Source organism: Phlebotomus papatasi, chromosome 1 (assembly GCF_024763615.1).
Source record: "Phlebotomus papatasi isolate M1 chromosome 1, Ppap_2.1, whole genome shotgun sequence".
In the NCBI taxonomy this organism is placed as follows: domain Eukaryota; kingdom Metazoa; phylum Arthropoda; class Insecta; order Diptera; family Psychodidae; genus Phlebotomus; species Phlebotomus papatasi.
In genome coordinates, this window is record NC_077222.1 from 93949610 (window position 1) to 93974486 (window position 24877).

Sequence of the window (24877 nt, forward strand, 5' to 3'; positions counted from 1 at the left end):
GACGCTTTGCCACCCCTTTTTTCGATTCAATCCTTGATCTCTAAGATTCTACTTACACAAAGGATTTTCCAAGCATTCTGAATTCACGATGAAACTTATTCAGAAGTAGGGTAAGTTGAATATCTTTGTACAAGATATTTAACTTTTAAATCAAAACACAGAATATTAAGGAGTTTAAAAGTTTTATCTACTGTGGAAAATACAGAATAAATACTTAATCTTCTTGTAATAAATTTTGAATTTAAGATGTGAATTGATTTTTTTTGGTTATTCAAAAGTCGTCTCAAGATTGCAAATGACAATGACTTCTCTTGACCCCAAAGTTTTACGAATTATCACTTTTCCTCATGGCTACAAAGAATACCAAAATATTGGGCGCAGAAGCAATAATGAAAAAAAAAATGTTTTTGTTCTTGAGTTCATGAAGCGTGGAGTGCATGCTAATATGTAAGAGTATAATATTGTATTTTGTTGTTGTTTCGGGTCAGGCGATGGGAATTGCTTGTTGCATGCCGCATCGCTGGCCATTTGGGGCTTCCATGATCGGAAGTTATCCTTGCGATCGGAACTGTTTCATGTGATGTCCTCTCCCACCCTTGGGGAGGCCTTTGAACGTCGCTGGCGCTTTCAGCAAACGCGAATTAATAAGAGTGCAGGATTTGTGTTTTCTGATGCCGAATGGCGAAAAGAGTGGGAGGCAATTGTTTTGATGGCATCACCAGAGCCACGTGAAGTGTCCACAGCGAGTAATTTGAGGAGGTATTCGTTTATTGATAGGGTAGAAGGGAATGCAGCGGCTGTGTATGAGAGTCTAGAGGAGATTCATGTGCTAGTGTTGGCTCATGTGCTCCGGAGGACAATTATTGTGATTGCAGATACAGTTTTGAGGGATTTAAATGGAGAGGCAATGGCTCCAATACCCTTTGGGGGTATCTATATGCCGTTAGAAGTGAATCCGAATGAGTGTCAGCGAGAACCGTTAGTTCTGGCATACGATATGGCACACTTTTCGGCATTGGTTAAAATGGATACCAAGGGTGATAGAGGGCATTTTCTTATACCTCTCACTGACAATAGTCATTCACTGTTGCCGATTCAGTTTGGAATTGATCCAGGAAGGGATTTTGACTGGACTGGGTATGATGGGACGGAGGGAAATTATAGATTGACGGAGCAGGAGAAGATTGCTCTGTTGAGTGAATATATGAATGTGGCTACGGTGAGAAATCATGCAAGTTCCGATGATACAATCTATAGGGATTGGATTGAAGAGGATGCAATTGAGAAGGAGATTAATGATATTGAATTAGCCATCGATGAGACTGATCAGCCAAAGATGGAATCCTCCATGGGAAAGGAGAGAAATCCTCCGGGGAAACAGCTACAGAGTGTAGCAAAACAATTTGGTAGCATTGGAAAAAATATGAGTAAGAAGATTAAGAAGAATATTGAGAGTATCACAAAAATGGGTAATAAATCAGCAGCCAAAAAGTATCCGGTGAATCTGGATTTGCCCAATGGGATGAATCGTGCCGTCCGAACAAGTATCACTTGTGCCCAAATTCGCGTAAAGCATCATGAATTCTATGAGGCAATGATCAAGAATTACCTTGAATGTGCCCAAGAGAGATTTATTGAATTGGATGCCAAGGAAGAGCCCAAAAATGGGCCAGAAATTAATGGGGATTTCTTGGTGAATTGCGTCTCTGAAGGCTGTGTCAAATTCGGAACAGTTGATACGAGCTACCTCTGTCCAGAATGCTACGAGAGTCAGAAACAACGTGAAGTCAATGCAACCTTCTATGATCAAGTGCCACGATATGGAACGGGAAATTCAAAGTTCTATACACAAGCAGATATGGAGAGTCATAGGAAAATCACGAGAATCCCTTCGGTGAAGCGTCTCAATGAACTAGATCAGACTCTCTATCTCTCAAATTCAACTTTCTACAATGACAAATTAGCACCCAGTGATCCGGATTTGTATCTCAAATCCCGAGAAGAAGATCTACGTGGGAAGACACAGGCTATTCTAGTGGCCAAAGAAAATCGCAGGCAAAACATAACCTCAATCTACGACAATCTCTGTCCAGATGAATGCTCCTTCCAGTCCAACTACTGTACCAAATGCACGGATTTGCGTCATCGAACGAAAGAAATACCCGACATATCGCTGTAAGTTCCCTCAGATTTTTCCTCTAATATCTTCTTTTTTTTTTTACTTTTTCCCTCAATGAAAACAAAAAAAAACAAAAAACATGTTGCAAATTATTAGGAAATGATTTTTTGCTGAGTTGAAAAAAAATCTTCACAGAGAAATTGCCAGAGTTGGCGACTCTTATGCTCCAGGTGACTGGAGAAAACAGGTTGTGCACTTAGCAATTACCACTTTCATTGTCCTGATGAACTTTGAAATTAAACACGATGGTATCATTAGAAGGAATTTGCACACAGTAACAGTGAAAAGCGAAAATGAATTTGAAAAGCAGATTAGAGCCCAGTGAGCATCAAATGGTACCGGATTTCAATTTAGCTGAAAGCATATGTATTTTCAGCTGAAACAGAGCAGTGCATCAGAACTGCTGATCAGTCAGCATATTTTTGCTAATCGATTAAGCAAAAATATGCTGAAAATCTGCATTTTTCAGCTAACTGTGCTCTCTGGGAGGTATCAGAAAGAATTCAAATTCTAGTTATTTTTGAATTTTGAAACCGAAATTTGAGAAATGAAATTTGAAAGCCTCTCGTGGACAATAGACGAAGCTCTTATGTTTCGAGAACTCAATCATGCCCAAGATATACACAAAAAATTCCATTGAAATAAGTAAAATATTCTAAAAAAAAAACACTGCAACATTTAGAATAAATAACTAAAAAAAAAGCAGAAAACTAAAGCAATGCACAACGAACTCATTTTTCCATTGACTTTTCGTCATTTTGACAACAATCGATGACTTCATTTTGCCCATCAAATCATTGCTCTACCTGCCGATTTTACTCGGAGGTTTTTTGAATTGTAACGGTATATTCTAGTACATTTAGAGAAATTCTGTAGATTTTCGGCAGAATTTCTGTCTAGAAAATCTGTAGATTTTCGGCAGAATTTCTGCCTAGAAAATCTGTAGATTTTCGGCAGAAATTCTGCCGAAAATCTGCAGAATCTCTGCAGAATTTCTGCAATGGAAATCTTTATAGTCTCCATTGTCTCCACAAAAATATTGTTGATTTATCAAGAAACTGTTGAAGTTACAAAGAAAATGGTATGTTCTGCCTAAGAAGAATTACCGATTAAACATTTTAGATAACTAAAAAGATGCGAGCAAAAATACAAATTTCTTAAAAATCGCACATGGAATGATACAAAAACACGAAATTTAGGTCGACACTCTGCTTAAAGTTTTCACTTCACTATTCTCTACTTATAACACGGCCTCGCAGAATTCTTTGTTTTATATACAGTAGACTCTCACTCAATCGGCTCTTTATCAATCGGGCGACAAATTTTGTTGACAATTTTCACGTTTAATTATGAGGCTAATTCGCTCAAATTTGCTGTAGTTCTTCCTATTTTATCGTGATTCTTTATAATTGAGCGCTTTTTGTGGAATTTACAAAGGTTTTGACGCTCAATTCAATCGCTAAACCGGATGACATTTTGCCCCATATTCCCAATTGAGAGAGAGTCTACTGTAAACACTGTGATATCACCAAGAATAACTCTATTGAATTGTGCAAACTTCAGTAAAAAATATTCCATCTTTTCAGACACAACTGTCTGGAAAGTCTGGAATGTAGAAAAAATCTACAGAAAATCGGCAAAATATCCACAGAAATTCATCAAATTATGCAACAAGATTCGTCAGAAAATTGCTAGAATATCTACAGATTTATCGGCAGATTTTCGGCACAGGTGTAAATATTTTCTCCAGAAATCTTAAAGATATTTGACTAAATTATCTAACATATCTTTCATATTAAGAAATGAATCGGTTCAACAAAATCGGTGATATAGGCATTCAAGTATCATAAAACAACAAAAAACGGTTTTGCCTATATTCCAGGCGCAAAAACAAAATGAAATCAATATGAAAAGTATTTTTGTAAATGATTTGACACAAGCAATAGAAAAAATAGCATGAGAACTCACACAGTATAAAATTTTCAGCTACTTTACCATGATTTTCATTGTAAATTTTATATAAACATCTTGATAAACATGTAATCTTGTGTCCTGATACACATTTGTGTAATTTTTACACAATTCGTCCGAAAACTGTGTAATTTGTACACATTTTGTCTGAAAACTGTGTAATTTGTACATATTTTGTCTGAAAACTATCTAATTTTACACGAAATATGTTGAAAAATGTACGCAACTGTGTAATCATTCATAGTTGGTTACACAGTTTACCATTACATAAAATTTAATTTACACATTTTCAGATTACGCGTTTTGCTCAAATACCTATTTGGGTTACTTTAAAAGAATAATTATGGTAAGCCTCAATTAATTCGGCCACCATCTCATTTGACCACGAAATCCTAGAAGTTTATGAAGGAATTATAAAATGTAGATCGAACACATTTTTGTTTAGCTTTTTTCTTATTTATCCTCTTCACCGATCTTTTTCAAGGTCTTTTGTCCTTTCTCCATCTTGTGCGCGATAAATAATAGGTATTCGCACTATTTTTTATCACAATTTAATCACTAACAAATTGATGAGAAAATTGTGGCGCAGAAACTACCCGAATGACTGCAATAATGTAGTGCCTGATGAAAATTTAATGAGCAAATTTTACTCATAAATTTGCTCAATTCTCATTAATTTGCTCATTAATTATCAATCGTATTTATCCTATTTTAATCTATTTAAACCAATTTTTGTGACTCGAGTCCACTTTTTATCACTAAATGAATCGATTTCTAGGATTTCTAAAAGCTCTTGACGAAAATCGCACATTAGGACACATATCAGCAACAATTAATGTGAATCACATTAAAATTTTAATGTGAAAATCTCTAGTGTGATACCACGGTTACATTATGAAAAAAAACTAAATTGGAACAGACTCATTGTCAATTCTATTCCAGTTATCATCTTATAGAGGGCAATGTAGGCATGATTAGCACACAGTGATCCTTCAAACGCTGCGAATTTTTTCTTTGTTTGCAAAGGACTGATTCGTCTTTTATCTTACCTTGTCTCATGAGGTTTATGAATACCCATCTTATGGCTAAGAAATGAAGAAGAAACTCTTGGCAAATAAGATGAAAATTCGGATCCTTTGAAGGTTTACTGAGTGCGATTCATGTCTACATACCCTTACGTGTAATTCCTAATTCAATTAGGAATTTCTAAAAGTAACAGAATTTTGAAAAAAAAACAACATATTACGCTTCCAATGCAAACACTTTACCATTCTGTTTGTGTAGTTTTCACAGTCGGAATGTTTAAATATGGTGTGAGAGCATTAATCAAAGAAATTTGCAGGAATTGCGGAGTGCATATGAAATTTAGCAAAAGTATTAAGTATTCTCTTATGAGGAAATTTATTTGGGGCAAAGTGGTATGAGATGAACAGGGAAATTTATGTTAAATTTATACGTGGTAGAGAGAGAGAGAGAGAAAAAAATTATTAACAAGGAGTAAAATATTTGAGAGAGGAGCTAATTGACGAAATATTTAAATTTTTTTTGTCCAGTTTTTGCTCCATTTTTGGCCCAGAGAGAGCTATTTTGACCAATTAATTATGGGGTTGTGTAGTAGCGTGCTGTATTATTCCCTATAATGGGGCCCTGGAGGGGGAAAGGGATGATACTTGGCGATGTGCTCAATTTGATTTGATTGATGATGGGAGGAAAAGGTGATGTTAGGTGTGAAAAATTGCACAATAATTAAATTGTTTGCCAAACTTTTTAGTCTTTTTTAATCCATTGGAAATACGCTGTAGAGATGAGTAAAATGATGAAAATTTTCAGGTTTATTTGATATAAAAGGGATTTTCCTCTTTGTTTTATAGTTTTATGAACTGAAAGAGATACTCTTTTATAAAAGTTTTTTAATGACAAAATTCACACTTTCCACTTATTTACTTGTTCAGCACGAAAGACGGAGTTACTTTTTGGGTCGATAAATCAGACCTTTTAAGCTGTGTGAATTGCAAGAAAAAAAAGACGCTAATAATACTATCTGAGCTCAGAGTTTCTTGTCAAAGTAAGATTAAACAATGGAATTTGAGGTGAAAGAGCAAAACATGTCAAGTCACTGCAATTTTTCCACTTTTCCCGGGCAATATTCCTTCCATTCTTGTTTCCGGAAGAGGGAAATAGCATGAAAAGGGGGAGGGAAAAAGGGCAAGAAGCCCTATGAAGAATTGAAGTTAATGGTGGGCGTGAGAGTTAAGGAAGAGAATATGCCAAAATATGGAAGAAAAAGAAAAGTTGAGATGGGGAGAAGAGGAAAGGAATTATTAAGAGCGCGACATTATCATATTTGAATATTTATCAGTTGTGGAGAAAATTCCATTGATTCAAATTCACTCATAAAATACATTTTTTGAGAGGGCAGACGCGAGGGGAGGTTATACAGGAGAAATAAACTAGGAAGATATATTGAGAAACATTCTCCAAGATGAAAAGTTCCTATTAAATTGACGTAAGAAAAAGTGCCATACATTTAAAAAAAAAAGCGATATAATTGAAATTGAGATGAAAATGAGCTTTTTAAAGTCAAAGAAAGAAAAGAAGAGAAGAGTGAAGAAGCCTAGAAAAAGGAGACTAAAGCCGTGCTCAAGTTTAAGTGAAGGAAATTCGTCAATGAAGGCAAATAATTGGAATATAGAGTACAGTGGCCATCATTTGCCAGTAAAAAATTTTCTAATGGCACTGGTACGCGACAGAATAAAAATTAATAATACCACACCCATGGGCATGACGTTTCCTATGTTTCCCATTGTGTTTCTAGCGTGCCGAAAAAAACTTTGGAGTTTATACAGTGTTTTCTGTCATTGTGGAATGTATTTGCAAAAAATACAAATACAAAATAAAAGCCAATTTAATATGGAATGGGCAACCGAAAACCCCAAATTGTCAACCTACGTAGTTTCGAAGATATCTCGTGAAATGTGTACGAAAACAGGGAAAAATTCACACTAAAACTAGTCGCATTTTTCATAGCTAATGTCACCCCCCTGACCACACCCATTTAGAAGCCACGCCCACTTTTTTCAAGTGTTATCCCAATCTTAAGTCTTTATGGTTGTCCTTCATTTTGAAAGTAATTGAAGATGTTCATCAAATAACATTTGGTTGAAACATTTCTTCAGTCATACGAGTTTTGAAAGGGGCGTGGCCTATTTTTTCCTACGTTAAATCCTTCAAATCCCTCCCCATATTGCAAAAGTCACGGTAATTTACTATAAAAGCAATATAATGCCAGCTATTCAATGTTAAATCCTTTAAATAAGGCTAAAAATCTAATTTTCGGTTGTTCAAGGGGGCGGTGCTTGGAAAAACTAGGTGGGCTTTGTATGAAATGTCAAATTAACTAATCTTTAGTCTTCTTAGGAACCGAAAACAATTTTACGAAAAAATATTTTGTAAAATTGTTCGTAAATATTTGTGAAACCCTTCTAGGGACTTACGAAACACTCGAAAATCATGTAATCGTACATTTTTGTTTATCTGACAAAACTTTACGAACAAATGACAGGATTTTACGAACATTTTTCAGTGTGCTTACGAACATTTACGGACATTTGGTAAAAAAAAAACAAATAAATGCTCGTAAAGTGATCATATTTCGAGCAATGTTTGTGAAAAGTGTTTTGAACTTTTTCTAACACTTTACCTAAAGGTTTGTCTAGAGAAAATCAATTATTAAAAATATTTAATTAGTTTATTATAATTCGGGTATTGCACAAAGCGATACCTAATTTCTCAGAAACATTTAGCCCCCATTAGCCCCTATTTGACCATATGGTTTTACTAAACAAATGTATTATTTACTATTAAATAATACAAAACTTTCACAACTTCCAATGAATTTTCAAATTAATTAGGTTTGCATAAAATCCAATTAATTTAGTGTTACAGGGAAAATTCAGTGGAAATTTATAAGTCAATCTATATAAAGTAATAGGGAAGCTCAAAGTCTGAAGGTAAATAGTGCGAGATTAATGTGTGTAACACTTCTTTATGATACTTCTCCGGTGCTTTCACAAGTTCTCTCGTGGCGATTAGTAGTCAGTTTTTTTTTATAAAGTTTGTAAAACACCCACGTTCGAAATAATCCTTGGCTCGGAAGTGGTTTTCTCCTTTCTCTTTTATCAGTCTGACTGTAAAACAGTCGTGATTGTAAAAAAAAATAACATACAATCAGAAAAGAGATTTTCCATCTTTTTTTATCCCAGAGGCTGGTATCAACGCTAAGCCGGCAATGGCCACATGGGAAGGGAGGGCGAGTAAAAGAACGAAATGAAATAAAAAGAAACGGAATTGAATTGAATTAATATAAAAGAATTTCGGTATATGTACACTGTACACGTGTACACCACACTGACCCTTTATTAAAGCAATAAATTTGTCGTCTGAATTATCCGGAAAAAATCGTAAAATTAGTTCTAATTTTATAAGAACTAAAAGTCTTTTAACAGACTTTAAAACTCTTAAACCGGGAATTCAGTATTAAGGCTCTTTGTAAAGGTTCTATAAATGTAGTGGACAATTCTGTGTATGAGAGTGATTGCAACCAAATTATGAATGCTGCAAGCGGGTCTTAAGAATTCATCGTTCTGACTGAACGAAGATCCGAGCAATTCTCTGCCAACTTCACACTGTTCTCAATGCTCTTCAGTACCTACCGAATATGAAATCTGACTGATAACACACATTAAATTTTAGCTACTGGAAAATATCAATATTCTCTCTCTGGGATTTTTTTGTGAGAGTAAAGTGATATTTTGAAGTTGACAAAATTAATTTAAAGTATTCTGAAATTGAAGTTCAGTGTCCTGAATCCCACGGCCTGTGAATTCCTAAACTATATGACAAAGGATGAAAAACAAGAATTGATCACTAAGGGAATCTTGAAGTCTGAGCTGAAAGGTTACAGATACTTGTTTTTCCGGTTTTTGCATTGATATTAGACAAAATGTAGGAAATGATCGGGTCGAAAAACTTGTATGGAAATTCTGTAATTCACCTATACAAATCGGTAATTCAGAGTTCAGAGAATGTTAAAAACGAAGAGTACTGGTCATGCCTATGTTAAGAAAATGGATAAAGAGCAGTTCAGACTGACGAATATCTTAAAATGAAAACAGATTACACAAAATTTATTTAAAAAATTAAATCAGCTAAAAGAGGGTAGAACAGGGGAACTAAGAATATTTGTGAAGTTTGGAGGCAATCAAAAATACCGATGTTGATAACGTAAGAACTATGTATCTTTCATAAGATCCAAAATTAACGCTGACAAGTCATTATTCCTTAATACGATGGCTCAGAGTAAGACTTGAACAACTCACGAATGTTCAACTTTACAGGATAGCGAGAATTCAGTCTGATAGGGGTGATCAAGAGGTGATTCATAAGCAATTAGATTAGCACGAGTTTCTGGTTTGGGTTCCCCAAATTCCTTAACAAATGTATAGTGAAAGTGATTGAACAGACTTCTGTTCGCTTGATACGTAATCCCAATAAATTTTGTGTATGTGCACAAAGACCGACAATCAGAACAAGTCATTTCCAACCCACAAATTTAACTCAAATACAGGAAAAATTCCTACCTCCACCTAGGCTTGAACTGGGGGCCTTTCGCTGTCTACTAACTGAGCTATGGGGACAGTGGCTCTGATTGTCTTTACGACTGATCTCAACCAATTGCCATGTGCACTTCATTTCATTTTCGACCCACAGCGAGCCTTGAGAAACGGTTTCATGCGTGAAATTGAACCAGCTGCCCATGTTTTCCATGGAGAATTAATTTATTGTGAGAGTGATTAAATAAATGTATAGGCTCCCCATGAGTTCCCTAATAAATGTATGGGTCCTCTGTGAGTTCCCTGATAAATGTATAGGTCCTACGTGAATTCCCTGACAGAAGATATGGATCCTCTATGAGTTCCCTAGAAGATATATGGATTTCCCGAGTTACCTGCAAAATATATGGGTTCTTCTAAAAGTTCCCTGAAAAATATATGGATTCCCTGGAGTTCCTTGAATAATGATGGGTTCCCCAGGAATTCTGTGAGTTCCATCAAAAAATTTATGATATTACCCGGGATCCTCTTGAGTTCCCTGAAAAATGTATGGGTTCTCCAGATTCCCCGTAGGTCCCTGACAAAATGTATGGGTTCCCTGGGTTCTCCGTAGGATCCCTGGCCAGATTGGCTTGAGTTCTCCGAAAAGACCTACCCCTTGTTTCATATCCTGTTTTGTAAGATTAAAAAAAATAACCTATACTATACCCATAACTTTGAGAATGAATAACTTTCAAGTTTTTTTTATCGAAATCAATTAAAGTTAATAATAGATAACTTTAATTAATATTCGCAGGGAAGGTAAAGGGTATCAAACAGTACCCAAAAAACAATAAAATGAATATCGTGAAAATTCGAGTTGTTTGATATATTATTTTTAGCAGTCGAACTTTGTTAATAAACTGTCAGTTGCATCAGTAACTGTGCTAATTGATTTGCATTATGTCTACATTCGTTAAAAACGCTACACAACGATTCGTTAAAATATTAATGCGACAAAATATTAACTTAAATCTTTAAGCATAATTTTAAGGTGGCGAAAACTGGGCAAAAGTGGCGCTTAAGTGGTGAATTTTTAAGTCAAACTTTAGGGTCAAGTAGACCTAGACTGATCCTGGAGAACGATTAGCCTGTAAAATTTGACAGTAAAGATTTGTCTTAAAAAAGTCCTTTGTATAAATCTCTTTTGCCCTACTTCTTACTGCCAAATTTTGCAGGCTAATCTCGAGGATCAATCAAGGACTATTTGGACTCTAAGGATAACAAAACTCCGGCATAATCTTTTAACAATATTTCTGAGATATAAATTCAATGAAAAGTTTCAAATAAACAATCCAATGATGTTCTATAGCGACAAAAATTGGTTAATTTACCCTAATTTTTTTTCTATCAGCAAGTGCTCAATTTTATTGAGAAGAAAAAATAAGAAGTGATTTTTCACCATCTTTTGGTCACATCTTTCACACACAAAAAATGCCTTTGTGCTTGTGTGCTTTTTTTTGCTTGCCTTAAATAGAAGAAGTCGCAATTCTTTTGAGATAAAACACTCAATTTAATTTAATCTCTACCAATCGACCCTTATTCTTATTCAAATGTCTTAATATAGATTCCTTAATGAAGCAATTTTAATACAAGACACGACATTGGCATTCCACCTTTAAATGAAGGTAAAGTTTTTTTTTTCTTCTTCTCAACATTGATCAATCAATTACAGAGTAAGAGATAATTGGATCTATATATTTTTTTGGAGCTTTAACGAGAACGACTTTATAATATCACGTTTATTTTCCGCATTGATTTATTTTTGTGACCAAAATAAAATGTTCATCAGAAATCTGGAAATATATATACAATTCATTTGATTAAAGCATGAGGTCAGTGCTCGTAATAATGATGCTTTAATTATTTATTCATATGGGTTAGTAGTTAAATATATTTTGGCTAGACTACCGTCCAATAGGGAGTAGCAGAGATAGAGAGAGAGATGTACATTGCGTATTCCATTAATAAATCCTGTCGATTTTTTGGGGAAAGGGGTGAACACGGGTGGAAATGCGGTAGAATTAACTTTGATGAAATTTTGTGACAGGTTTCAGTGAAAGCTACAAAATTTATCATCACTGATTTTCTTTGCTTTCGCATCACACACGAGGAATTTCAGTGGTTTACCTAACATTATCAGAGCAAATGATTGTTCATCAAATATAAGTGAACCTTGTGTTTCACTAAATTCATCCTGAACATCCTGAAAATCAAACACACGTCACTTGGAAGCCTGCTAGTGAAATATTGTTTAATAAGTTTTGCACAAAAGCTTAATATAAGTGTCCCAAAGATTTCAAAGGATTTACAATGAATAGATATACGTTATTTTAATCATCAATTGAAAATTTTCATTAAAGAAACTTCACAGACAGCTTCAAAATTATTGGAAACTAATAGAAGTTTACATTGCAATCATTACAGTTTAGCTATTGTGACCTTGCTCGTAGGCTATATTGTACATTAATTGGTTTACAAAATATTTTGCTGACAAAGTCCCCTCTTCAGAAAGTTTGATAGTCTTGTACCGGGCAAGACCGAAATTATCATTTGAATATTAAAGTTTTTTTTATCATGAAATATAAACTAGCTTTCGAAAGTTTATTTTAAAGATTGAAAGCTGAAATTCTGCAAATAAATACCCATTTTGATTCAGTGAAATCAGATTTTGTCGCTGAATAACTTTTGGTTGCTGACAATATGATTTATAATTGCTGAATTTGTGTGACTGTCATATTTATTGAGCCACAAATTCTTCTTCCATTTCGAATTTTCGATATTCTTGACACAATAAATTGGCTGCGTCACATTGACAGAATGAGCCCAAACACAAGTAGATTTTGTTTCTCCAATAGTGTCTTGGATAAAAGGTAAATGTAACTCTATTTGCACAAAAAGTCGTTAATGTTCAAAGAATTCAAATTCAATTTCGAATTTTCATACAAAACTTTCGAGCAAGGTGGGGAAAATTTATCAATTATCACACTAAAAAGCTGGCACAAGAGTTACTCAGTGATTATGGAGACAATATGGGACAAGAACAGTAAGCATAGCTGTTCTGTTTTTTTCCTCACAAGAAAATGAAGACAGACACATTTTGACACTTGAGAACTTCGAAATTCGAACAAGATGTACTTCAGCCACCTTGCGGAATTATCAAGAAGTAAGAAAGTCTCTTTTTTGGATCTTCAAATAGATTTTCGAATTTTTCAAGATCTACTTGTGGATGGTAAAAATGTTTGAATTTTAATTTCATTAAAATAAATATCCTTTCCATGAATTTACTCACTTTCGTGCAACTCGTCGGTTTAAATTTTCGAACTTCCAACGGTTTTTAGGTAAATTCGAAGATATACTTTTGAATCGGTCAGTGTAAACCTCAACCGGGAAGACAGGAAAGGTTATTACTGACGATACGTATTAGATCCCAAAATGTACCACATTACCCTACAGAGAAAAGTATCAAAATTTCTTCAATAGTAGTGTCGAAGGAACACCTCTTCGACAGGGAACCCGTATTGACACTATCTAAATAATATTCCGTTTTTTCCTTAGTCTACGTTTTCTGATAAGGATAGATGATCAAATTTCGTATCCCAAATGGTACAGAGTAGGGCGCCAATAAGTCCTGACACGACTTCTTAAAGTGTCAATAGGTTTTCGTTTCACCCTATGTCAAATCAACGACTCAGAATATAAATTGAACAACTCGATTTTTTTTACAAAAATCATTTTATTCGCTTTTTTGATACTTATACCCTCTACCTGCCCTGTGAATATTACTTGAAAGATAATTATTCTCAAAGTTATAGAGGTTTTAAATATCAAAAATCAGGGGCCTCTCGTCATTTCATTTTTCCATACGTTTTTGCATAGAGGCACTGAAGACTATTGGCAAGTTTTTTCCTAAAGAGAATTGACTTGTAAGTCTGATATATTTCGAAATCGCGCATTAAACGCTATCTAAAAATACATATTTCATAATGTTCGCCAAAATTATACAAGAACTACGAGCAAATTTGTTTAAGTTGCGGTGCAATAGATGTAACATTTTTACAAGGAGAAGGGAAAAAGAGCTTCACTTTTTATTAGGCTTGATGGGCCCCTGTAAAAAATACTATACTCTGCATATAAAATCTCAGCTTTAACTCAGTCTCCTGTAAAACTTACCTACTGTGAGTTATTCGTTTCTTATTCTGAGCGAGCGACATATAGACATAATTTTTTCTAGTGTGCTCATTACCCAGCTATCACTACAGAATTTCACATTAAAATTATATTATGATTCAAATAATTGTTGCTAATGTGTGCAAATGGACAGTTTTTGGTGATAATTTTTAGAAATCAATTTATTTAATTATAAAATTATAAACGTTGCCCACAAAAATTGATTTTAATGAACTAAAATAGGATAAACGTGATTGCTCAAATATTTAGCAAATTAATCAGGAAAATGTGCTCATTAAACTTTCATCAGGCGCTACTTTTTTCCCCGTCATTCGGATAGTTTCTATGCCACAATTTTCTCTTTAGTATTTTATTTGTCACTTAATTATGATAATAAAATAGTGCTGATATCTTGCATTATTTTCCTGGTCTTCTCTAAGGCCCTTATGGAGCTTCCTCCGCAGTTTTCCGGAGGAAATTATCCAAAAATATCACTATTTGCGATATTATCATTAAGATTTTCTACGAAACCATGTAAAGTTCGCATAGGGGGACAATCTCTCGCCCACAACCTCCTCCTTCTGATTCAGGGAATTTTATTACATGACGCACTAGTAGTACACAGGAGGAGGACTTCCTCTTCTTCATTAAAATCACACATTTTGGAAACTACTGAATACTTTAAAATCCAAATCACTCGTCTGTCCACCCTCGTCCCATCGTGATCTTGAGAAATTCTAGCAAATGTGTCCCGACTAAATGACCAATTTCGAGCGGTTCTAGAACTTTCAATGAGCAACTCATTATAAAATTTTAATGTGAAATTAAAATGTGAATAACTCCAAACAATCATCTGGCAGTTGAAAGTTCAAATATTTGTCATTTTGTTTGTTGCGCATTCCGTCAGCCACGTATTCAGCAATAAGCGGTCTTCAGACTAGAGGTTCAGCCCAGTCCCTGAAAGTCTCAAAATCCTAAATAGCGAGCAATTTTATTGCTTTTTGAGAGCCTAATAGGCCATTTATCTTTAACAATTCAATCCTAAGTTAAATTTTTCCAACAAATCGTGATTGATAAAAAAATTAGAGCAGTTAAGCCATATGGCCTAAGCCTTATGTCTGAAGCCCGTATCAGAGTTACCACATCTGCACATTTTAATGGTTTTTTTCATGGCCATGTCACATATAAGATTAATATTAAGATTAATACTTTCTGAACTGCGAGAATGGCAAAAAAAGATAGCAATTATTTTATCTTGCTTCTCTCTCACATTTCCCCTCTGCGTACGAAGTTGGCAGCACTACATAGCTCGAAAACTGACCGAATCACAGTTGGCACGCATGGAAAATTGCTCGTGTGCCTGTAATACGATTCAGAAATCAATTAATACGAACAGTAATATCTTACTCATCGTATTAATCCACTAGAGTGTACTCTTTCTAACACACGTGATATTCCATTTGGAATTGTGCATATATATACCTCTCTCTCCGGCTTTTCTTAATATTAATATTAATCTTATATGTGACACCACGGTCATACGGAAAAACAGTAGACTCTTGCTAATTCGATTCTCTTAAGATCGGGCTACTTTTTAATTTGGGTAGCAGTTAAATTTGCAAAAAGTTTATTGACATTCTTAAAGTTTCATTATTATTGGTATGCAGCAAATATGCTCAAACTTAATGATTTCTCTTAGTTATGCTGTGATTTTTTATAATTGAAAGTTTTTCAAAGAATTCACGATGAATATGGGTACGTAATGAGATTAGATAAGGAAAAACTCGTTGTTTTTAAACGGTGTTACGGCGTCTCTCTAAATTCCTCCACACATTAGAAGCAATTTTCGTCAAAAATTGCATTTTTGAAAGAATTTTGACGTTTCTACCTGTAGCAGTGCAGGTAATTTCCTTCAAAAAAGCCATTTTTGAAGAAATTGATCCCAGTGTGTAAACGCCTTCATTCAGGTGACTCAAATTTGATAAAGTCTACTGTAGATTCGGTCTCATCTTACACGGCAATTTCGATTTAGATTTACAGTAATGGTCTGAAATCTAAAAAAAAATCATCAAAATAGAGCACTTTGAAGTACAGGGAATCTCGGGATTATGCACATCTACGAGACCGACAAAATCCGCTTTATGTATCCAAAAAATTATAGAAATGCCGTAATATATGCAATAATTTTTGGCGCCATTTTTTTACCTATTTTCGACGGTGTCACTTCAAAAGAAATGATTTTCAATTCTACCACTTAAAAATATTTGCATATTATTTAGGGATATATCAAAAATTACTTCAGAAATTAGCTTCCAATGGTAGGCACACATGCATAATTTAGTGTTCATAATCTCGCCAGGTGCGTAATCCCGGAACCCCCTATAAATCGTCTGCTAATGTACGCGTAAATTCCATCAAAATACACCATTTTAACAGAAGCTTTTCACAGTGTGTCATTGCCATAAGGTGAAATCTTCCAATTTTAATTAAACTAAATTAAATCGATGGAAATAGTTTATTTGCAGCATAAAAATTTATCTCAAATTCAAAACGATTTTTTTTATGTCTTAGAATAATCACAGAAATAATGTGATTCCCTGATTTTTGTTCAATATTAATGTGAAGAATTAATCAAACGAAATTTCGATAGACACAAAATTTAAGATAGATTTTGGCAATTCTTCCAAAAATTGCAATTTTAAAGCAAATTTATCATGCCATCATTAATAAGGAAAATTTTAGATATTTTATGTTTTACTTTTATTTGACCTATCGCGATTAATTTGAAATAAAATGAAAGGCTCGAAAAATGGGTCAAATAACTTTAATCATTAGTTTTCGCCTGATAATTTCTAGCAAGTCAATTCATAAAACATTAAAATTCCTAAAATCAAATAACGTTATTTTGAAATATCATGTCAATTTATCAGATATTATTTTAGTGTCACTTTTAAGAGCAGATTATTCTGGAAGCTTAGGAGTTCTGAGCCATTTAATTAGAATTCACCAATACGGAAATGAAGAATAATTCACCTGAAGCAACAAAATCCATTAGTTTATTCTGTTCTGAGCACCGGTTTATTGAGGATTATTGATCCACACACCATTGAATAAATGCAAAATAATAAAAAGGACTTATTAGACCATGACTCTAATCTATATATTCGGATTTTATACTTATCATCTCAATAGATTGTTATAAATGATAGATAAAACGATAACTAAAACAGGCTAAGAAGTGAAATTTTGATCAACAAGAGAATACTTAATATGAGGAGATTTCGAAGATGCTATTCCGATTTTAAATAAATTTAAGTCAATTACTGAAGGTTTCATCCAATTGATTTTCACTAATCAACCACTGAATCAATCACTGATGTCTTTTAAAATGTGAGGTTAATTTGAACTTAACCTTAAAAACTTAAAGCAACATTAGAGTTGAAAATATTTAAATATTTTTTCTTTGATTTTCCATAATTTAATCTACACATTCAGCTATGCGAAAATTATAAAATCTACTTAGCTTCAAGAACTACAAGAAAAGCAAAGATTAAAACATTTTTTATCTTTAAATTTAAATTTTAAAATTTAAAGTAAAATGTTCAAGTCATCGATAAAACATTAATTTAAGAGACAAAAATTGTATTTGAACCATATTAATTCCAAGTTTTCTGATTTGTCTTTAAGGTTAGGCTTTACATAACCTCAAATTATGCAATTATTGTCTTTTGGGGAAACATAAAAATGACTTAGTGCATTTGGAGTTATTTAATACTTCTTGGGCATGAAGAGATTGTGCTTTCAAATTTCTTTGCAAAAAATCCTTTGTTTCTATAGTATTTTTAAAAAGATATAACTTGCGCTTCAAATTTTTAAATGTCTTTACATATATTTTTTTTTAAATTTTATGAGATAAAATTTGGGACGGAAATCTATTTAAAAAAAAAAGATTTTCAAAAAAATCTCGAAAAACAGCTAATTTTTGGTCTTCAAATTCGGGGAATCCCCTTAAGCAAGCATGTGGCAAGTTATTTTTTTTAGATGGAAGTATTTGAATCCAATTCCTAAATTGGTCTCGGACTCAGCTCACAGTGCTCCGAGGAAAAAAATTATTTAAACAAAAATTTAGTATATTTATCCCTCTATACGGAAAGGTATCTTATAATATGGAAAAACTTCTCACTTTTTTGTTATTTAGTGTAACAGTCGCGAGTGCAAAAAAAAATCCCATATAAATTTAAATCGAAGTATGAGAAAGTGGCTTCAAATTTCAGGCAACTTGCCAGTGGCGTGCACTTAAGGGTAGGACATCTAAAGGCACTAAAGCATCGGAGAGCTGAGATACTTTACCGATCTGTTAAGAATAAAATTTTATTAGTGACTGACTAAATTTATGACACTGGATCACTGATTAAATTTAAACTATAATTAAACAACATCAAATTTAGCTGGAACAGTAACTCATTAAAAAACATTGCTTCTAAAATGAAATTTTACTTCATAGTTCCTCATTTAATTCCCAACTGTTCCCAATTACGTTTGAATCAAACGCACGCGAAAAATCAGTTGTCTTGCGTCACATCAAACATTTGTTTATATTTTCGTCAGGGGCATGACGTTTCCTATGTTTCCTATATCTTCCTAGCGTGCCGAAAAAACTTTTGAGTTTATTAGCTGTTTTCTGTCATTGTAAAATGAATTAGCAAATAATACTAATACAAAATAAAAGAAAATTTAATAACGAAAATGCAACCGAAAACCCTAAATTGGCAACCTACGTAGTTTTGGATATATCTCGTGAAATGTGTACGTCGGATGGGAGAATTCAGCCCAGAATAAAAAACTTTTCTTCCTAGAGCTTTCGATGCCCTACGCACCTTCTTCAGTGGCTATAGGGGCAGTTTTATTACAATAATTAATTTACAAAGTTTAATTTTGTCTTATTTTATTATTTGTAAATTTTGTAAATTAATTATTGTAATAAAACTGCCCCTATAGCCACTGAAGAAGGTGCGTAGGGCATCGAAAGCTCTGGGAAGAAAAGTTTTTTATTCTGGGCTGAATTCTCCCATCCGACGATCACCGGATTATTGTAGTTAATGAATTTTTACGTCGGTTCCTTACCCTGAAATGTGTACGTAAACAGGAAAAAAATTACACTGAAACTGGTCGCATTTTTCAGAGCTAATGTCACCACCCTGATTTTCGTTCATGAAAATGCGGTGAAAATCTGCTGTAATGTGTAGAAAATATGTGCCATCGGATAGCTGATTCTTTTATGCACACTTTATTCAAAAGCAATTGGGAACAGTTGGGAATTAAATTGAGAACTACAATCGTCTTTATGAAAAAATTCTATGCAAAAATGCATAAGCCAATCAGAGTGCTCTATTTTGATTTACGCATTTTTCTTATGCACTACATGATGTGAATACGCCTTGAAAATAAGTCAATATAAATTACAGATACGAAATATTATATAAAAATGATATTTTATCAAAATGTCGTATTTGTGTCCACCGCCGTCTTGGCTTTGGTAATCAACCTCGAGAGCAAATCGTTGGAGCTTTTTCTTCGATTGTTTGTGCAAGCAAAGTGCATCATTTAGCCATAAACTTTCAGATTTTCGAAACGCAAAAAACGAATTCCGTCACAGAAATTGCGAAGACGATTTTATTGGGAAGTGGAACATGTTTGTTTAATTAACAAAACAATGTGGTATAATTTGCAAAGTGACTTTACGGAAGTGTTTAAAATTTCACAAGTACTTTAGCAATAAAGCACTTCCGTTAGTTTATGCTGAAAGTGAAATAGATCAATTAATATTTGTGGCATCAATTTCATATAACTCGAAGGGGTTGGAATTTAACTTGTGCTGTATGTGCAGGAAGAAGACCTATCCCAGTTTGTGGTTCATATAAAATTCCACCACTAAATGTTACTCAAATAATAATGATTTGTTTAATCAAACACAGATATGTATGTATGTGGAAGTAAGTCCAATAGCCAGAAAGGAAAATTCTGTGTTTGATTATTTGCTAAGAAATTGAATAAGATAAATGTTTGAATAAAAACGAGGACTGAATCATGGTAGAAATGGAAGAAATGATACAACTCCATCCATATATGTAATTGGGTAGATATATTGGATGGTACCAAGTGGTACATATTAGTGAAGATATGAGCAAGATCGAGGGAAAGAGTAGAAAAAAGGACGAAAAGAGGTCAAATGAGAAGTTATTAATTTTTTAACGATCTTATATTTAGGGATTTAAAACAAAAATTAGAAGAGAGAGAGAAAAAATCAATAATGCAAGAATACAAAAACAAAAAAAAGCTTATAAACTAAAATATTTACAACTAAAACATTTGGAAGGGAAAAGGACACCAGATGCTGATGCTAAAGTTCTTTCCCATCCACATGACACACTTTTATTTTTAAATAATGTTTCTGTTATTCATTTATTTTAATTTCGTGTTTTCAATGTAACATCTAGTCGTTTTAAATGATAAAATTTAATGAGATTCCACGGGAGAAGTAACACAAAAAAAATATTAAACAATAAATAAATCTCGTGGAAGAAAAAAAAATGTGGAATTGTGTGTGTTCAGGAGCAACACAGGAAAAGTGAATATTAATTTAAAATAAGAATGTAATTTAGCATTAGGAACAAAGGTATAATGTTAGAGAGGAGGATTAAAGGAAAAATGGAAGCGAAACTGGTGCTAACATCAATAACAACATTAATCCTGGCGGAACATGGGCTCAGGATAAAACAATCAGAGCTTTTTTTTCCTCTACTCACCTGAGTGTTGTGTTTTTATTTTTTTTTTTGTTTTGTTTTTTAAATAAACCCAAGCACCATACTCTGTTGCCCAATTTGTAATTCCTTGTTTTTTTTATACCTTCGTGTTTAGGCTTTTTTTTCGTTTATTCGTTGACATAGAGATGGAAAATATTTTAGTACGAAATGCAAACAGCTGCAAGATATATAATTTTCCTTTTTTTTCTTTTAAATTGCAATAAATGCATTCTTTTGAATGTTATACACTCAGTTGTTAAAAGATAAGGCCACTCAACTAATTGTTTTGGAAATTTATGACCAAGGTAATATCATCTAAATTTGCTTTTGACCTCTTAATAGCCATTTAAACGAGGGTATTTTGATTAAAAATCTCCCTTTCAAGATGAAAATTTTGAAAATTTTGACTGAGATAGGTTGTTTTATACATCGTTGCATTTCCTCCCTTACTCCTAGCTTTCCAGGCAAGGATACCGCTTACTTCTTTTCACGTATTATCTCCTTAAATTTTGCATCCAATATAAAATGTGTAAAAACATATGAGTTTAGAGCTTTTAGAACGGATTAAAACGTGATATACGAGTATATATACTCTCCGGACTTTATTGTATAACATTTCACTCAATGCTCTATTCCCTGAACTATAGCTTGAAAGACTGCGGTTTAGTGGCCCGAAGGTTTATGCATGACCCTTCTGGACCGACAAAATAAAATCTACATTTGACTCATCCTTATGTCAGACTAAAGAACTTCTACTAATGGAAGGTTCTTTATTCCATTTCACATTAATCTTTGTCTCCTGTGACCACTTGTAGTGGTTTTTTTTTTCAAAGTCCATATACCTTCCATTGTGTTAAAGCATAAAGTAGAAAAATTGTGTACCAAGTTATTTCATTAAGAACAGTAAGAATTTAGTAGATCTGAATGGGGTGACATGACAACAGTTTATTGATAGTATAGACTGTCCATTTTGAGACATTGAAAAGATACCTGAACTACTTACTGTGTTATCACACTTGCACATTAAAATTTTAATATGATTCACATTAATTGTCGCTGGTGAGAGTCCAAATGTGTAATTTCTGTGTTTGAATCATTTTATATTCAAATTTTGATCTATTTGTCGATAAAAAGGTAGACTTGGCCGGCAAAATTTGATATAAATTGATTTATAGCATTAATGCGAAAAATTAATGCGATTTTCTCTTTAATTTTTTAATGTGAAAAATATTTATGCTTTAGGTAAATTTAAACTTATTTTTGCAGGCCAAGTCCACTTCTTTATCAATAAATAGAAAAACCCCAAATATTAAGTAACTCAAAGACACAAATAATATATTTGGACGCTCACAAGCGACAATTAATGTGAATCACATTAAAATTTTAATTTGCAAGTGTGATAACGCCGTTATATAGCTAAGATTTATCGACAATCACTGGCTCCTACAAGTGTTGCAATAAGTCTCTCGACAATTCAATTAATCTAGCAGATATTTAACGATTAGACAATATCGATAAGTTATGATTACTCCTCTATATTTGACTTTCTTTAAAGTACTAAAATTTAATACTACTTAGAAGTCTATAATTCTCAAAATATGTGCCATACAGATACAGACCCTTCTTAACCTAATCATCAAAAATTGTTTACTCACTACATAAATTTTGGTTTCACATTGAAATTGTGATGAGGCAAAAACAAAAGATTCTTTCGTGTGTTTTTGAGTAATGACCTCAATTCTAGGACAAAGATTAAGATCAAAATCAAGGAAATTTAAAGATTATCAAATCAGTCAATAGTTTTGAAATTAATTGATTGATTTTACTTTATGGACAACTAACATAAAGATTTACGGAATTATGAAAAATGAGGGACACAAAGGGCTCTTTTGAGCCTAGTTGTCCAACGCCAGTCGGAAAGCCCCAACAATCGACAATCTACAACATAAAGGTTTTGAAATCATCAGAATTCTGAGAATTTCAAGATGTGATTACAAAATATGATCTTCGCGTGAATTTTGGATTAGAAGGTCAAAATGCAAACTCAGTAAAAAGAATCTCTTAAATTATTTAAATAATTGTTTTGAATGCGTTTTTCACAAAATCACTATAGCAGTTTCTTTTGCAATTAAAAAAGCTACTTAACGTATTTACTTATTATTAAAAAAAAAAACAAGAGATTTTTAAAATTTCTTATATACAAACAAAAAATAGAAAAAATGCCTTTCGGTCTTGCTTGTTAGTGACAAAATTTTTAGGAGAAACCCGATTGTTCTCCTTCTTGTTAATTATAGATTGAAAAATTATCTTAAGAAAGCACTTAGGATAATTGCACCAAATTTCGGACAGATTGCAATTTCGACCACTTCTGTTGTTTCTTAAATTTCCATGAATTAAGAATTAAATTTCCAAAAAAAAAACATAAAACTGTCGCTTCGACGAACGAGGTGATGCGAAAAAGACTTTGGAAGAATTCCAGAAAGGCAAGGAACTATAAGAGTCAACATTGCCGATATATCACCCAAAGCTATGTCTATATTTTTATTTATTTTTAAATAAATAAAAATTATTTTAAATAATATTAGAAAATTTAAGAAATAAAACGAAGATTAGATAAAAGGTGAGCAAAAAAAACTGTAAGAGAAATTAATCGTACAGTTTTTTTTTTGCTCACCGTTTATCGCATTTTAGTTTTATTTCTACAATTTTCTAATATTATTTTCACCTAGTGTCACCGAGTATGAGATAAGGTAAATGCGTAAATTCCCAAAATACGTTGAGAATTTTACTGTCAATGTCATTCTGCTCTAAGTCTTATCTCAGAATTGATGGCGAAATATCTGAATCTTTGGTATAAATATCCTCAACATAAATTACTTTTTTCTTTTTATTTAAAATAAAAATATAAAGAAAATGAATTTTGAATGATTTGCAACTAAGATACGCCAGTACTAGAAACAAATCATGCCAGATTGAAAACTATTCTCCTCTATTTTCTTACAGTTCGTATTTTGATCTTGATCTTGGTCCTAAAATTAAGCTAAAACAAATGCCTTATCTTATGGCCTCTATACACTAGTAGAAATTTCTTTAAAAAAAATGCCCTTTTAAAGAAAATTTCCCCTATCTTTGTAGGCAGAAACGTCAGAATTTAAAAAAGGCAATTTTTGACGAAAATTGCTTCTAGTGTGTAGACACCATAAAAAAAATTTATTAATTTAATTAATGTACTCACCAAACTGCAACTCAGCATCATGGGTGACCAAGTGATTTTGATTAGATTTCCCCGAAATATTTTGTTCATCGTGGCTAAAACAAATTAAAACCAAAGAAAAAAACGGAAATAAAAAAAATTATAGGGATAGGCGGGGATAGTTTCAGGTAGGTCAGATTTGGTTTTCAAAGTTGGTTCACTAAAGTCTTGTAAACTCTGATAGGTCTCTGATATTCAAATGACTAACGGTGTAAATGATAGAAAAATTACGTGTGTGAAGGAGGAAGGCTTTGTTAGAAATTGTCAAGTGTTTGACAGCTATCATTTGGATACCGAGTATTCAGATGATGGAGAGTTTAATGTACAAGTTAGCTAAGTTCAGTTAGTTTATTTCAGGTATTGTTTACTTGAAAAAAAATTGCATATTTTCCTCCTTTGTACGGGCTTCAGACTAGAGACTTATGGGTGAGACTTAGCGCTTTACTCATAGTAGATCGAGTTGTGCCTAAGCACAAAAATTTGGAGGCTTTGCTAAGTCCTCGTTGAAACGAAGGTTTAGTGCTTTGTTAGTGGCTTATCGATGACGACGCACCCTTGCAGTGACACAGTGAAACATAAAATCAGTCATTATAGAGATGAACAAAGAATTATACACGTATTCAGGTAGTGTTTTATGACGTTTTTAACCAAAAACTGAGATAACAAAAAAGTACAAAATGAAATTTCTCGAGCGAGAGAAATAATTTTGTGCATAGGGTAACCCGTGGTATTTCTGGACAAGATGCTTTTCGGGACATAATATGGGTATTTTGGGGCACATCAAAAATCCTATAAATATTTGTCTTCTACTTATTTTTAAGTTCTATATGAAATATTATGCTCTTTACGT

The 24877-nt window shown here is 33.1% G+C and overlaps 2 protein-coding genes across 8 annotated transcripts in view; one reads left to right on the plus strand and one right to left on the minus strand.

Annotated features, from left to right (window-relative positions):
* The window catches only part of LOC129809774 (OTU domain-containing protein 7B-like), a 142609-nt gene extending 121755 nt beyond the window's left edge, over positions 1-20854 (plus strand). For 5 of the 7 annotated variants that reach the window (XM_055859858.1, XM_055859859.1, XM_055859860.1 and 2 more), the window contains exons 6-7: positions 489-2175; positions 20239-20854. In XM_055859858.1, the coding sequence (XP_055715833.1) occupies positions 489-2175; positions 20239-20320 (1769 nt within the window). In that variant the 3' untranslated portion in view covers positions 20321-20854. Of the gene's footprint in view, positions 1-488; positions 6745-20238 lie in introns of those variants that run through there. The other 2 variants (XM_055859861.1, XM_055859862.1) reach the window with 2 other exon arrangements.
* Positions 20855-24019: 3165 nt separating this feature from the next.
* LOC129809771 (neuroligin-4, X-linked) overlaps positions 24020-24877 on the minus strand; it is a 161297-nt gene continuing 160439 nt past the window's right edge. Inside the window, exon 11 of the transcript XR_008752673.1 lies at positions 24020-24083. The gene's annotated coding sequence lies outside the window, so the exon portion shown is untranslated. The remainder of the gene's footprint in view (positions 24084-24877) is intronic.